We start from the raw sequence: 15,829 nt of genomic DNA, 5'->3' as shown, positions 1-15,829 counted from the left end.
GGGCCCATTGTTTTACCCATAAGAGGGAACTAGAGCAGGCTAACTGACAGGGGCTGAGGAACGTGCTTTAAGAGACAACACTCCCAGGGTTTGCTTGTGGAGCTTGTTACATTCTCTTTGCCCTTTGTCCTGAGAATCCACACCAAGGAGGTGAAAGCACACCAAGTATACAGTAGTGGCATGTTCTGCTGTCTTGTAAATAGTAAAACAATGCAGTAAGGAAGACAGACTTGCATTTATGTTGCGCCTTTCACAACATCAGGGCGTCCCAAAGTGCTTGATAGCCAATGAAGTACTTTCTGAAGTGGCAGCCATTTGCACACACAAAGGTCCCACAAACAGCAATTAAATAAATGACCAGATTATCTCTCTTTTAGGTGTTGGTTGAGCGATAAATATTGAACAGGACACCAGGGAGAACTCCCCTGCTCATTTTCAAAATAGTGTCAGGGGATCTTTTACATCCACCTGATAAACTGAGGCCTGGTCTGCCCTAACATCTCATTCGAAAGACAGTGCAGCACTCCCTCAGTACTGCACTGGAGTGTCAGTCTGGATTATGTGCTCAAGTCTCTGGCACAAAAGCTGCTGACTTAGAAAGCTGGGCACAGCTGAGGTGGGGTGACAAGTGCCCACTCCCAAGGTGGAGTCTGCACATTTTGTGTGGTCTGTTTCCTGGTTGCCGGGTATAGAGGCAGAGCACGTTCCCGTTGTAATAATTTAATTTTCGCCACTGTGGGAGCAGCGGGTCACAAGTGGCATTTGATTAACAATGATTTTTTTTTTCATCACTTTGCTGCAGCTCCCTTTTTATTCTGTCTCACTCGCCGGAAGGAACCGGAAGTTCTGTTCGTGCAGGCGCCTTAAAATCTGCCAAAGCCCTGAAGGCGATCCTCCGCTGCAGCATCTCTCCGAAGCCTCAGGGAGCAGTGAACATACAGGGCCTTTCCGCGGAGGCTGTGCACACGGGAGGATGGGTTCTTTCCGCAGACCCAGACCTCGCTTCCTGAGCTCCCCGGTACTCAGTGACCTGCCCCGCTTCCACGCCGCTAGGCAGGCTGCATTGCTGGGCTCCAACAGGGCCTGGAACAGGTAGGAGCACACTGGCCTGTTTGAACCAAAAACATAGAAACATAGACATTTACAGCGCAGAAGGAGGCCATTTTGGCCCATGGTGTCCGCGCCGGCCGACACAGAGCTGCACGGCCCTCGGTCAGCAGCCCTGAAGGTTACATATAAACCTATGAATAATGACGGAAAGACAAAGAGCACCCAGTCTGCCAACCAATCTGCCCCAAACAACTGCGACATCCCTTATACTGAAACATTCTACACTCCATCCCAACTGGAGCCATGTGATCTCCTGGGAGAGGCAAAACCCAGATTAAAAACCCAGGTCAATTTAGGGAGAAAAAAATCTGGGAAAATTCCTCTCAGACCCATCCAGGTGATCGAAACCAGTCCAAGAAAAGCTGGCAATAATGGCCAATATATAATAAATTGCATTGCTGCTTGGGGATGGAGTGGGTGACATAATGAGCTAGCACTCCTTATACATTTACTTATTAAGCTTGAGTTTCAATTTGCAAGCTAACCTGATGGGATGAAAGACTGCCTCTTGGCTGGAAGGGCTGGATATTTAGTTGGAGGCTTCTTAGGCCGCTAATGGCGGCAGGGTGGTAAATTTTGCGCCGGGAAATGGTTTGCGCTTGCAGCCACAAAGTTCAGCAGTTGGGCCCTGAGTGTGGAGCGGAACACTAAGGGAAGCATTCCACACCTCTCCTAGGGTGCGAGGCCGACTGAGCAACAGAAAATGCCTTGTAAAGAGCCAGCCTCGGAGAACCCTAAGAGAGGACTCCTTGTATCAAAAAAAAATCAGTACCCAAAACACAGAAAACATTCCCAATATATTATCAACCCCAAATAAAGATAAATCGCAAAAAAAAAACAATGACACTTATCTCATGCAGTTTATCATCGGCAGTCCCTCGAAATCGAGGAAGACTCAATTTCTAAACTTTAAAAGTTCTCAGGTGACTGAACAGTCCAATACGAGAGCCACAGACTCTGTCACAGGTGGGAGAAACAGTTGTTGAGGGAAGGGGTGGTTGGGACTGGTTTGCCACAGGCTCCTTCCGCTGCCTGCGCTTGATTTCTGCATGCTCTCGGCGATGAGACTCGAGGTGCTCAGCGCCATCCTGGATGCTCTTCCTCCACTTAGTGCGGTCTTTGGCCAGGGACTCCCAGGTGTCGGTGGGGATGTTGCATTTTATCAAGGAGGCTTTGCGGGAGTCCTTGAAACATTTCCTCTGCCCACCTGGGGCTCGTTTGCCGTGTAGGAGTTTCATGCCATTATTCCTTCCGTCACCACCGCCGGAACAACTCGGACCACCCACGTTCCCAGGCGGTCCCACTACGAGTGTCGCTCCAACAAAATTTCACAATGCAGTCGAAACCGGGGCCGTTGCACACCGGCACGACGCTCCTGGACAGTGCTGCTCAGCACCACCGCAAAACCGGCACCAAATGTCCTGGCGGGGTGCTGGAAGCTGGCTGCCTGGCCGGTAACCATTTCCAGAGCCGTTACCACTATCCCGGGCCGCTAACAGAGGCAGAATCAAAACAAAAATTCACTCTTAAATGAAACAGTTTCAGCCCATTCACAGCATTAAACTACCCATTCATCATCATAGGCAGTCTCTTGGAATCGAAGACTTGCTTCCACTCCCAGAATGAGTCCCTAGGTGGCTGAACAGTCCAATGCCAGAGCCACAGTCCCTGTCACAGGTGGGACATACAGTCGCTGAGGGAAAGGGTGGGTGGGACAGGTTTGCCACACGTTCCTTCTGCAGCCTGCGATTGTTTTCCGCATGCACTCACCGACGAGTCTCAAGGACTCGGCACCCTCCCGGATTTGCCTCCTCCACCCAGGGCGGTCTTTGGCCAGGGACTCCCAGGTGTCAGTGGGGATGTTGCACTTTATCAGGGAGGCTTTGAGGGTGTCCTTGTAACATTTCCTTTGCCCACCTTTGGCTCGTTTGCCATGAAGGAGTTCCGAGTAGAGCGCTTGTTTCTGGAGCCTCGTGTCTGGCATGCGGACAATGTGGCCTGCCCAGTGGAGCTGATCAAGTGTGGTCAGTGCTTCAATGCTGGGGATGTTGGCCTGGTCGAGGATGCTAATGTCAGAGATGGGATATAGATGGATGGCGTGGGGAAATGGAGAATTGCCACTCATTCGGTAGTTGGGGCGAGCAGAGGGATCTACCCATGTTAGACCTGGACTGGGAGCTCTTGATGCTGGCATTGGGCACACAAAATGGTAGTGTTCCACTCCTCAGTGCTGATATTCTTCATCAGCGCAAAACCCAACCCTTCTCTCCCCTCAACAAAAAGGAGAAAGTCCAACTACGTAGAGGAGGTTATGGAGCAGGGCAGATGCCATGTCATTTGTCACTGTATCTATGATTCTTCCTATCACATGACACAATATATACACCGCATCCTGTCACATGATGTAACTCCTTTGCTATCTTACACCAATTGCCGTGGCAGATTGTGTGTAGCTATTTGTAGGCTCTGTGCATTTATGTAAAACAAAAGCTGTCTTGGGATTTCTGAGAAATCAAGGGAACATGGGACACTGGACATATGCCCTGGGAGAATGCATGTGGTGCCCAGTGCTGAAGTCAGTATAATTCGGTCTGTTTTCAGGTCAGTAGGGAGCCTGCCTCTTCTTTTGAACCCAATTACTGGTGAATGTTGACAAATGCAGTAGAAACCTAGAACTGAGAAACATGGAATAGAGAGAGAGGAGCCACAGTTCCCACTCCTGATTATAGTTTGAAACGTGTGTATGGAAGAGGATCAGGATTGGCTGTGATAGGAAAGAACTTCCATTTATACAGTACCTTTTCTCAGAAATATCTCAAAGTAGTTCAACCACATACAATGAATCTCAGTCAACTAATATTTAGGCAAATGCACCAGACATTTTACGCACAGCAAGCTTCCACGAACATCACGGTGAGGAACGACTGGTATTTTTGCTGGTGGTATTGGTTGAAAGAGTTGCATTGGCCAAAACACCAGGAGAACGGTTCCCTCTATACTTCCCCAACATCCTGCTCTTCTTCAAATAGGGCCATGGAATTTTTAACGTCAACCTGACCCAACCCAACAGGCAGATGATGCCTGACAGACAGCACCTCTGACAATGCAATACTCCCTCAATACTGCACTAAAGTGTCAGCTGAGTTTGTTGGATGTGGCTTAAACCCACAACCTTCTGACTCAAGAGGCAAGAGTTCTACCAACTGAGCCAAGCTCCCACTACTGTAGAGTCCATTGACGCTCACGTTCAGATCAGATATAACACAAGTTCGATGTAAGGAATAGCTCTCTCTACATTACCCCATTTAAGAACATAAGAAATAGGAGCAGGAGTAGGCCATACGGCCCCTCGAGCCTGCTCTGCCATTTAATACAATCATGGCTGATTCGATCATAGACTCAGGTCCACTTCCCTGTCCACTCCCCATAACCCCTTATTCCGTTATCGGTTAAGAAACTGTCTGTCTCTGTCTTAAATTTATTCAATGACCCAGCTTCCACAGCTCTCTGAGGCAGCAAATTCCACAATTTTACAACCCTCTGAGAGAATAAATTCCTCCTCATCTCAGTTTTAAATGGCGGCCCCTTATTCTAAGATTATGCCCCCTAGTTCTAGTCTCCCAGGTCAGGTGTAACATAGCTTTAATGTAATGTAATGTTTATCTGCACAGCCCCTTTTAACAATCCCAGATCAGGTGCAATATGGCTTCAATGTCGTGTAAACTTCCTTCTATACTTCCCCAGCAGGCTACAAAATACATATTTTAATATCAATGCTATTTATTTTTAGCACTTCCTCCTCCATTATTTATTTTATTCTCACCAGCTCTGGGTTTCCTATTGCTCAACATCATGCTCCAGCTAAGAATCAGATTAGAATAAGAATGCAAGAGCAGGGGGGGGTTATGCTTGAACTGTATAAAACACTAGTTAGCCCACAGCTAGAGTACTGCGTACAGTTCTGGTCACCACATTACAGGAAAGATGTGATTGCACTAGAGAGGGTACAGAGGAGATTTACGAGGATGTTGCCTGGACTGAAGAATTTTAGTGATGAGGAAAGATTGGATAGGCTGGGTTTTTTTTCTTTGGAACAGAGGAGGCTGAGAGGGGACCTTTTTGAGGTGTATACAATTATGAGGGGCCTGGATAGAGTGGATAGAATGGACCTATTTCCCTTAGCAGAGGGATCAACAACCAGGGGGCATAGATTTAAAGTAATTGGTAGGAGGATTTGAGGGGAAATTTCTTCACCTAGAGGATGGCGAGGGTCTGGGACTCACTGCCTGAAAGGGTAGTCGAGGCAGAAACCTTCACCACATTTAAAAAGTACTTAGATGTGCACTTAATGTGCCGTACCTGCAGGGCTACAGACCAAGAACTGGAAAGTGGGATTAGGCTGGATAGCTCTTTGTTGCAGACATGATGGGCCGAAATGGCCTCTTTCCATGCTGTAAGTGGCTATGATTTTATGATGAGGTGACCTTCTCTGGGTCTCTGCTAATGGCGCTGTGCAGCACGCCAGCAGGGGGCACACAGGGCCAGTTAGATTGGCGAACCTCTCAATTTCTCCTTCCTCTGCCACATTGTCACTGATAATCAGGAGATCCTTTGTGGGGACTCTGCACCAAGAACCCACATCTACTACTTAGTGGCACAGTGGGTTAGCACAGCGAGTGCATTAGATGGTAGAATTTTGAAACAACTTCAGAAGGTGACGTATCCTCCTGGTTCTCTGCATCAACCTCTTCCCTTGTTTGGTTATCTCCTTGTTTTTGCCAACAGAAAATTTAAACCTCAAAGGTTTTTTCAGAAGGGTGGTGGGGGTGGGGGGGGGGGGGTGGAGGTGAAATCAGCTTCCCTTTTTGCAGTTTTAGTGTTGTTTGTTAGTCTACAGCCTCACTCGGCAGCCAAGAACTGAGCGAATACAGTGTCAACAGTCACCAGCAGCATTAATGCAGTGAACACAGCTGTCAACATTGGACATTCGAAGGGCTGAATGGCCTCCTGCACTGTCATTCAGGAAGGATAGAATAAAAGGAAAAGGAGGTGGGGTAGCATTGCTGGTTAAAGAGGAGATTAATGCAATAGTTAGGAAGGACATTAGCTTGGATGATGTGGAATCTATATGGGTAGAGCTGCAGAACACCAAAGGGCAAAAAACATTAGTGGGAGTTGTGTACAGACCTCCAAACAGTAGTAGTGATGTTGGGGAGGGCATCAAACAGGAAATTAGGGGTGTATGCAATAAAGGTGCAGCAGTTATAATGGGTGACTTTAATATGCACATAGATTGGGCTAGCCAAACTGGAAGCAATACGGTGGAGGAGGATTTCCTGGAGTGCATAAGGGATGGTTTTCTCGACCAATATGTCGAGGAACCAACTAGGGGGGAGGCTATCTTAGACTGGGTGTTGTGTAATGAGAGAGGATTAATTAGCAATCTTGTTGTGTGAGGCCCCTTGGGAAGAGTGACCATAATATGGTGGAATTCTGCATTAGGATGGAGAATGAAACAGTTAATTCAGAGACCATGGTCCAGAACTTAAAGAAGGGTAACTTTGAAGGTATGAGGCGTGAATTGGCTAGAATAGATTGGTGAATAATACTTAAGGGGTTGACTGTGGATGGGCAATGGCAGACATTTAGAGACCGCATGGATGAATTACAACAATTGTACATTCCTGTCTGGCGTAAAAATAAAAAAGGGAAGGTGGCTCAACCGTGGCTATCAAGGGAAATCAGGGATAGTATTAAAGCCAAGGAAGTGGCATACAAATTGGCCAGAAATAGCAGCGAACCCGGGGACTGGGAGAAATTTAGAACTCAGCAGAGGAGGACAAAGGGTTTGATTAGGGCAGGGAAAATGCAGTACGAGAAGAAGCTTGCAGGGAACATTAAGACGGATTGCAAAAGTTTCTATAGATATGTAAAGAGAAAAAGGTTAGTAAAGACAAACGTAGGTCCCCTGTAGTCAGAATCAGGGGAAGTCATAACGGGGAACAAAGAAATGGCGGACCAATTGAACAAGTACTTTGGTTCGGTATTCACTAAGGAGGACACAAACAACCTTCCGGATATAAAAGAGGTCAGAGGGTCTAGTAAGGAGGAGGAACTGAGGGAAATCCTTATTAGTCAGGAAATTGTGTTGGGGAAATTGATGGGATTGAAGGCCGATAAATCCCCAGTGCCTGATGGACTGCATCCCAGAGTACTCAAGGAGGTGGCCTTGGAAATAGCGGATGCATTGACAGTCCATAGACTCTGGATCAGTTCCTATCGAGTGGAGGGTAGCCAATGTAACCCCACTTTTTAAAAAAGGAGGGAGAGAGAAAACAGGGAATTATAGACCGGTCAGCCTGACATCGTTAGTGGGTAAAATGATGGAAACAATTATTAAGGATGTCATAGCAGTGCATTTGGAAAGAGGTGACATGATAGGTCCAAGTCAGCATGGATTTGTGAAAGGGAAATCATGCTTGACAAATCTTCTGGAATTTTTTGAGGATGTTTCCAGTAGAGTGGACAAGGGAGAACCAGTTGATGTGGTATATTTGGACTTTCAGAAGGCTTTTGACAAGGTCCCACACAAGAGATTAATATGCAAAGTTAAAGCACATGGGATTGGGGGTAGTGTGCTGACATGGATTGAGAACTGGTTGTCAGACAGGAAGCAAAGAGTAGGAGTAAATGGGTACTTTTCAGAATGGCAGGCAGTGACTAGTGGGGTACAACAAGGTTCTGTGCTGGGACCCCAGCTGTTTACACTGGACATTAATGATTTAGACGAGGGGATTAAATGTAGTATCTCCAAATTTGCAGACGACACTAAGTTGGGTGGCAGTGTGAGCTGTGAGGAGGATACTATGAGGCTGCAGAGTGACTTGGATAGGTTAGGTGAGTGGGCAAAGCATGGCAGATGAAGTATAATGTAGATAAATGTGAGGTTATCCACTTTGGTGGTAAAAACAGAGAGACAGACTATTATCTCAATGGTGACAGATTAGGAAAAGGGGAAGTGCAACGAGACCTGGGTGTCATGGTACATCAGTCATTGAAGGTTGGCATGCAGGTACAGCAGGCGGTTAAGAAAGCAAATGGCATGTTGGCCTTCATAGCGAGGGGATTTGAGTACAGGGGCAGGGAGGTGTTGCTACAGTTGTACAGGGCCTTGGTGAGGCCACACCTCGAGTATTGTGTACAGTTTTGGTCTCCTAACTTGAGGAAGGACATTCTTGCTATTGAGGGAGTGCAGCGAAGGTTCACCAGACTGATTCCCGGGATGGCGGGACTGACCTATCAAGAAAGACTGGATCAACTGGGCTTGTATTCACTGGAGTTCAGAAGAATGAGAGGGGACCTCGTAGAAACGTTTAAAATTCTGATGGGTTCAGACAGGTTAGATGCAGGAAGGATGTTCCCAATGTTGGGGAAGTCCAGAACCAGGGGTCACAGTCTAAGGATAAGGGATAAGCTATTTAGGACTGAGATGAGGAGAAACTTCTTCACCCAGAGAGTGGTGAACCTGTGGAATTCTCTACCACAGAAAGTTGTTGAGGCCAATTCACTAAATATATTCAAAAAGGAGTTAGATTGAGTCCTTACTACTAGGGGGATCAAGGGGTATGGCGAGAAAGCAGGAATGGGGTACTGAACTCATTGAACGGCGGTGCAAGCTAGAAGGGCCGAATGGCCTACTCCTGCACCTATTTTATATGTTTCTATTTCTGCGATAAGTCCTGGGGCTGAGATATTCTGTCTTAAGCCATGCACTACTAGCACCACCATTATCAGGGGTACGGTGGTGTCACTAATGTCCTTGAGGGAAGGCAACCTGCCATCTTTACCCGGTCTGGCCTATATGTGACTCCAGTCCCACACCAATGCGGTTGACTCTTAACTGCCGCCTGAAGTGGCCGAGCAAACCTCTCTGTTATATCAAACAAAAGAAGGGCAACTAGGAATGAGCAATCAATGCCAGCCTTGCCAGCGATGCCCGCATGCTGAGAATACATTTTTTGAAAAGCACAGATGTGATTAGATGTGGCAAGATGTATCTATCACGTTGGCTGCATGGGATAGCTAAGTGCGATTAATGCACCTACCCTTATCTACCTCATTCCATGCATTTCTCCTTTTTTACTTGCCATCTCTTTTTCTGTGCCCTTATTTTGTGCTTCTCTTCCCTCTTATGCCCCGCCTGCCTCCCTAAAGCACACTGAGAGTTACTGCTACAGTCCCTACGCTCCGAGATCAGATTCCTTGGGCAGGAGGTGGGCATGCTGAATGCAGAAGAGTTGGCAGTGCCACTCAAAACCCTCCAGGATCGGTTGTAGAGGCAGACTTATAAAGGCAAGGAGTGGGCATATTATACTGAGGGCCTGAGAAGGTTTACCACAGACAAGTGGTCCTGGAAAAAGCATTACAATTTAACAACAAGCCCAGTAAAAGAGAGGCTTATAAAGGCCCAGGACAAGGATGCTTTGTCCCTTGTAGCACTGCTACAGTTACAGCTGGGCTGTGACATGGGGTTCTGCAGTGGGCCAGGAAAGGCTGCTCCAGCTTTATGAATGGGGCCCAAATTTCCCCAGGAGTTGCTCCGTTTTTTTTTGAGCAACTAGATTTTTTTGGAGTAACTTAAAAATCGCAATTCTCCCCATTTAATTTGCTCCAGTGTAAGTGAGTTAGTTCATTTTTTTTTTAGTTTCTTTTTTTTCAAAAGGGTGTGTTACCAGCCACTTACGCCTGTTTGGCTATTTAAGCAAGTTTAGCCAGCTAAAAGTTACTCCAAACTAACTTAGACCAGCATATGTGGCCACGTGTCCGCTCAGAAAAACCTTGCGGTGAATTAAGAAATCAGCGCAGGTAGCCAGAGATGGGGTGGTGGCGGGGGGCAAGGGGGAAGGGAAGTGAGAGGATTTTGCAAAGCACTAAACACTTTCACAACAACATTAAAGAAGCATAAAAACCATTATCAATAATAAATGAAAAATAAATCAATTACTAAAAAATAAAAAGTCCTACCTCGCTGACTGCAGTACGCACCAGCAAGCCCTTCGGCCAGGGCTAGAGGGCGGGAGGCTCGCGACAAGCAGCAGGAGAGCCCTCCAGGGCATGACAATGGAACTATTTGAAAGGTGCAAACATTGGACTAAAGCTGTGCCTCCCTGGGCTCCTCCAGCTCCTGCTCCTGCTCCTGCTCCCCCGGGCTCCTCCAGCTCCTGCTCCTGCTTCCCCGGCCTCCTCCTGCTCCTGCTCCTGCTTCCCCGGCCTCCTCCTGCTCCTGCTCCCCCGGGCTCCCTGGCAAGCTTCGCTCGACACACAACACGCACACACTGAACCTGGAGTCTAAGTGAGCGCGGGAAGGCAGCAGTCGGTCTGTGCGGCAGGCCACTCAGCCCAGGACAGGGGCGACGAGCATCGGGACGCGCTGGGAGGGTGAGGAGCTACTGCGCATGCGCGCAGACTCCACTGCGCATGCACACAGCTGCCGGCACTGTTTTCGGCGCAGGGCTGTAGCTCCGCCCCCCCACTGTGATTGCCACGCCGCGCCAGACCCTAGGACAGTCCACGGAGCGGGGAGAATCAGCAGCTACATTTTCGGCGCCATTTTTGGAGTAGAAAATCGGTGCACCACGGGTAAGTGCGCTGGAAAAAGGGGTTGGGGAAACTTGGAGCCGTTGTTTCAGTTCATTGTTTTTGGTTTCTTTTTCATGATACAAACCTGTGATTTTTTTTTTCTTTTGTTTCCTTCTCAGTGTGCATAAAGCAGTGATCAAAGTGTTCCAGGGAGGAAGTTTGCAAGATAATGAACTGTACTCTCTCAATGAAAACATACGGTAAATATATACCAGTTAAGGTTGAAGTAAGAAAGCTGCTTAATTTGTACAATGAATACATGACTGGGTGGCTAATACACAGAAGTCGCTATCCTCGAGCAAGGTTAAAAATGAGTAAAAAGTCTTTGTTTTCTCATGGGTTAGAGAGCATGTGGGAAAAACACGCCGAGAAAGCAGTGGATTCGGGGTGAGTTTACACAACAGGTGTGTTAGATCTCTTAATTTTCAATGAGATGCGAACTCCGGTGATAGTTTAACATAACTTTATTCTGGCAGCTGCAACAAACTGCTGGCTTTATGCCAGGTCCTTTGTCGTTCTAAAACACACGGCAAAAAATGGCTGTACTTATCCTGGATCAATTTACAATTGTGATCTCACCCCCTTTGACCTTATTGGCTCAACTGATATGTTGTTAGCCCATGATTGGCTCCCTACCCAAAGTCCTGAAATGTCAAGCGTGAGTTATAGCTCAATACAATGTGCTGATTCTCATGTAGGCAAGGGTCTGTGTTTTCTCAACTTTGCAGTCTGCTTGAATTCTCTATCAGGTGGATGGGCTTTTGGATTGTTGTAGAAGCCCAACTGGTTCAGCGATGCCAATAAGGGAAGGAAAATTGCTGTCCTTACCCGGTCTGGCCTACATGTGACTCCAGTCCCACACCGACGTGATTGGCTCTTAACTGCCCTCTGAAGTGGCCGAGCAAGCCACTCAGTTGCATCAAAACTGCTAGAAAGAATAATAAGACCACACGGACTGCGTCGATGCAAGTGAAAGGCCCAGCACCACCTTCTCAGGGCTACTAGAGATCGGCAATAAATGACAGCCTGGCTAGCAACGCCCATATCTCGAGAAAGAAATAATGATGGGCCCTTGGCACTGAGAGTTTGCCACCTGTTGTGTAAGTTGCACCGCTGCAGTCTATGTGATCTTGTTATTCTGTGCAGCACTTTGATACAACCGAGTGGCTTGCTAAGCCGTGTCAGAGGGCAGTTCAGAGTCAACCAGGGCGGCCTCCTCTCTGGCAGGGTCTTGTCCTGGCCGAGGAGGAGGAGAAAGTTTGCAGCTTTAGGCCTGGCTGACTGCCTCCAGGCCTACTGGCTGCTGTTGGCGCGCAGAGGCCAAAAATCAAGTGAGTGAGGAGACGAGGCGATGCAGAGGTGATTTACTCGAATTATACCAGGGATTTCAGTTGTGTGGGGAAACTGGGATTGTTCTCCTTCGTGCAGATTAGGGGGAGATTCAAAATGATGAAGGGTTTTAACCGAGTAAATTTGGTGAAACTGTTTCCACTGGCAGAAGGGTTGAAATCAGAGGACACAGTTTTAAGATAATTGGACGAAGGACCAGAGGGGAGATGAGGAGAAATTATTTACGCAGCGAATTATGATGATCTGGAATGCACTGTTTGAAAGGGTGGTAGGAGCAGATTCAGTTGTCACTTTCAAAAAGGAATAGAGCTCTATTTGAAAAGGGAAATTTAGAGAGCCATGAGGAAAGGGCAGGGGAGTGGGACTAATTCGATAGCTCTTTCAAAGAACCGGCACAGGCAAGGTGGGCGGAGTGAGCTCCTTCTGTGCTGTATCATTCTAAGTGGAGAAGAAAGAGCCACCATCTGCTTCCACTTGCTAATGGGCCCTCATCCAAGCCTTTAGTCTGAGGAGTCAATAAAAAAAGAAAGACTTGAATTTAGATAGCACCTTTCAAGGCCTCAGGATGTCCCACGTGCTTTACAGCCAATGAAGTACTTTTGAAGTGTACTCGTTGTTGTAATGGATTGTCCTGGGAAGCCAGGTTTTTGGGACAAACTTAGGGTTGCCAACATTGCCGGACTGTCTGGAAATTTCCCAGAATGAAAGGTTGCATTCCCACAGCAGGCTGCTGGGTTATAGATAAGAACAGGCCAGAGTGACTCCATGAATTCCCCCTCGCCTCCCTAAGAAAGCTCCAGATCCCCCCCTCACCCACTGTCAGTACCAGACTCCCCCTCCCCCACTGTCAGTGCCAGACTCCCCCTCCCTCACTGTCAGAGCCAGACTCCCCCTCACCCACTGTCAGTACCAGACTCCCCCTCACCCACTGTCAGTACCAGACTCTCCCTCCCCCACTGTCAGTGCCAGACCCCCCCTCACCCACTGTCAGTACCAGACTCCCCCTCCCCCACTGTCAGTGTCAGACTCCCCCTCACCCACTGTCAGTGTCAGACTCCCCTCCCCCCCTCACCCACTGTAGTGTCAGACTCCCCCCCACCCACTGTCAGTGTCAGACTCCCCCTCACCCACTGTCAGTGTCAGACTCTCCCTCACCCACTGTCAGTGCCAGACTCCCCCTCACCCTCACCCACTGTCAGTGACAGACTACCCCCCCCTCACCCACTGTCAGTGTCAGACTCCCCCTCACCCACTGTCAGTGTCAGACTCCCCCCCCCCTCACCCACTGTAGTGTCAGACTCCCCCCCACCCACTGTCAGTGTCAGACTCCCCCTCACCCACTGTCAGTGACAGACTCCCCCCCTCACCCACTGTCAGTGCCAGACTCCCCCACCCCCCCTCACCCACTGTCAGTGCCAGACTCCCCCCCTCACCCACTGTCAGTGACAGACTCCCCCCCCCCTCACCCACTGTCAGTGTCAGACCCCTCCCCTCACCCACTGTCAGTGCCAGACTCCCCCTCACCCACTGTCAGTGTCAGACTCCCCCTCACCCACTGTCAGTGTCAGACTCCCCCTCCCCCACTGTCAGTGCCAGACTCCCCCTGACCCACTGTCAGTGCCAGACCCCCCACTCACCCACTGTCAGTGCCAGACCCCCCACTCACCCACTGTCAGTGCCAGACTCCCCCTCACCCACTGTCAGTGCCAGACCCCCCCCTCACCCACTGTCAGTGCCAGACTCCCCCCCCCCCCTCACCCACTGTCAGTGCCAGACTCCCCCTCACCCACTGTCAGTGCCAGACTCCCCCCACTCACCCACTGTCAGTGCCAGACTCCCCCTCACCCACTGTCAGTGCCAGACCCCCCCTCACCCAATGTCAGTGCCAGACCCCCCCTCACCCACTCTCAGTACCAGACTCCCCCTCCCCCCACTGTCAGTGTCAGACTCCCCCTCCCCCACTGTCAGTGCCAGACACCCCCTCACCCACTGTCAGTGTCAGACCCCCCCCTCACCCACTGTCAGTGCCAGACCCCCCCCCTCACCCACTGTCAGTGCCAGACTCCCCCCTCCTCACCCACTGTCAGTGACAGACTCCCTCTCACCCACTGTCAGTGCCAGACTCCCCCTCACCCACTGTCAGTGCCAGACCCCCCCCCTCACCCACTGTCAGTGCCAGACTCCCCCTCGCCCACTGTCAGTGCCAGACTCTCCCTCGCCCACTGTCAGTGCCAGACCCCCCCCTCACCCACTGTCAGTGCCAGACTCCCCCTCACCCACTTTCAGTGCCAGACCCCTCCCCTCACCCAATGTCAGTGCCAGACTCCCCCTCACCCACTGTCAGTGCCAGACTCCCCCCACCTCACCCACTATCAGTGCCAGACCCCCCCTCACCCGCTGTCAGTGCCAAACTCCCCCCCTCACCCACTGTCAGTGCCAGACTCACCCCCCCCCTCACCCACTGTCAGTGCCAGACCTCCCTCACCCACTGTCAGTGTCAGACTCCCCCTCACCCACTGTCAGTGTCAGACTCCCCCTCACCCACTGTCAGTGTCAGACTCCCCCTCACCCACTGTCAGTGTCAGACTCCCCCTCACCCACTGTCAGTGCCAGACTCCCCCTCACCCATTGTCAGTGCCAGACTCTCCCTCACCGACTGTCTGCCCCCAGACCCTCACCACCCACTGTTGGCGCACACCAGTTGGGAGTGAGAACTTGGTGTGAAGGAAATCACGGTTGCAAATCAGCCTCCCATCACCGTGTGATGCAGCACATTAGATCACCAATAATCTATATCATCTTGAAGTCCTTTCTTTTCCTCCTACTCTTGCTTTTCTCCCTTAATCCTTCTATCCAAAAAGCAGTGATTCATACTGGGGTTCCAATATGATTCCATTTCTGTCCAAATTGTGCATCTAGTTGTGAAAAAAAATTGTGTTCTATGGCATAATTATCCTGTGTTGGCTTAGGAATAACAGAGTACTGAGACACTCAACTAAGCTAAATGCAATAGCATTTGCAAACAGTGGGCAAGTGTCACATGATCGAATGTCATGTGATTGAGCATCACATGATCAAATGTCTTGTGATCACTCCTCCAAGAATACATCCAATCAAAGTTAGTAAATCTAGGCCCCTTCCTCTTGATGGGCCACAAGTATAACTCCAGGAAATAAAGGCACTGAGCGTAGCTCTATTCCCACCCCCCACTCCTGGGGCACTGTAAAGGAGGAGGATCCCAGCATGATGGATCCCAACTCCCTTTGTGGCCAAGAAATGGAAGCTTCCCAGAGCTTAAAGTCAGGAAAATCAACCATCATGTCTCCAGATATACAACACAATACATAGGGCCCAAGTTTCCACATGATTTGCGCCTGATTTTTAGGAGCAACTGGTGGAGAACGGACTATCTTAGAAATCAGAGTTCTCCACATTTTTTTTTTCTGCAGTTCGAGTCAGTTAGAACAGTTTCACTTTGGAACAGAATATTTTCTTCAAAAGGGGGCGTGTCCGGCCACTGACGCCTGATTTCAAAGTTTCCACAGTGAAAACGTACTCCAAACTAACTTAGGATGGAGCAAGTGAAGATTTTTGTAGAACTGAAAAAACATTAAAAAATCAGGCGCAGGTTACAAATTAGGCGTCCAGAACGAGGTGGGGGGGGGGAGGGAAGTCATTAAATTCTATAATAAATCCTTATTTATACTTATACAAATATTATACAAATAAA

The 15,829-nt window shown here is 49.1% G+C and overlaps 1 protein-coding gene across 2 annotated transcripts in view; it reads left to right on the top strand.

The window, feature by feature from the left end:
- Positions 1 to 15,829, top strand: part of LOC139279431 (proline-rich protein 5-like) — a 154,661-nt gene that overhangs the window by 65,082 nt on the left and 73,750 nt on the right. For both annotated transcript variants that reach the window (XM_070898554.1, XM_070898555.1), the window contains exons 2-3: positions 803 to 1,092; positions 10,869 to 10,949. In XM_070898554.1, the coding sequence (XP_070754655.1) occupies positions 974 to 1,092; positions 10,869 to 10,949 (200 nt within the window). In that variant the 5' untranslated portion in view covers positions 803 to 973. The remainder of the gene's footprint in view (positions 1 to 802; positions 1,093 to 10,868; positions 10,950 to 15,829) is intronic.

This window comes from Pristiophorus japonicus, chromosome 14 (assembly GCF_044704955.1).
Source record: "Pristiophorus japonicus isolate sPriJap1 chromosome 14, sPriJap1.hap1, whole genome shotgun sequence".
In the NCBI taxonomy this organism is placed as follows: domain Eukaryota; kingdom Metazoa; phylum Chordata; class Chondrichthyes; family Pristiophoridae; genus Pristiophorus; species Pristiophorus japonicus.
The sequence above is the reverse complement of the archived record's forward strand: the minus strand, read 5'-3'. Positions and strand labels throughout refer to the sequence as shown.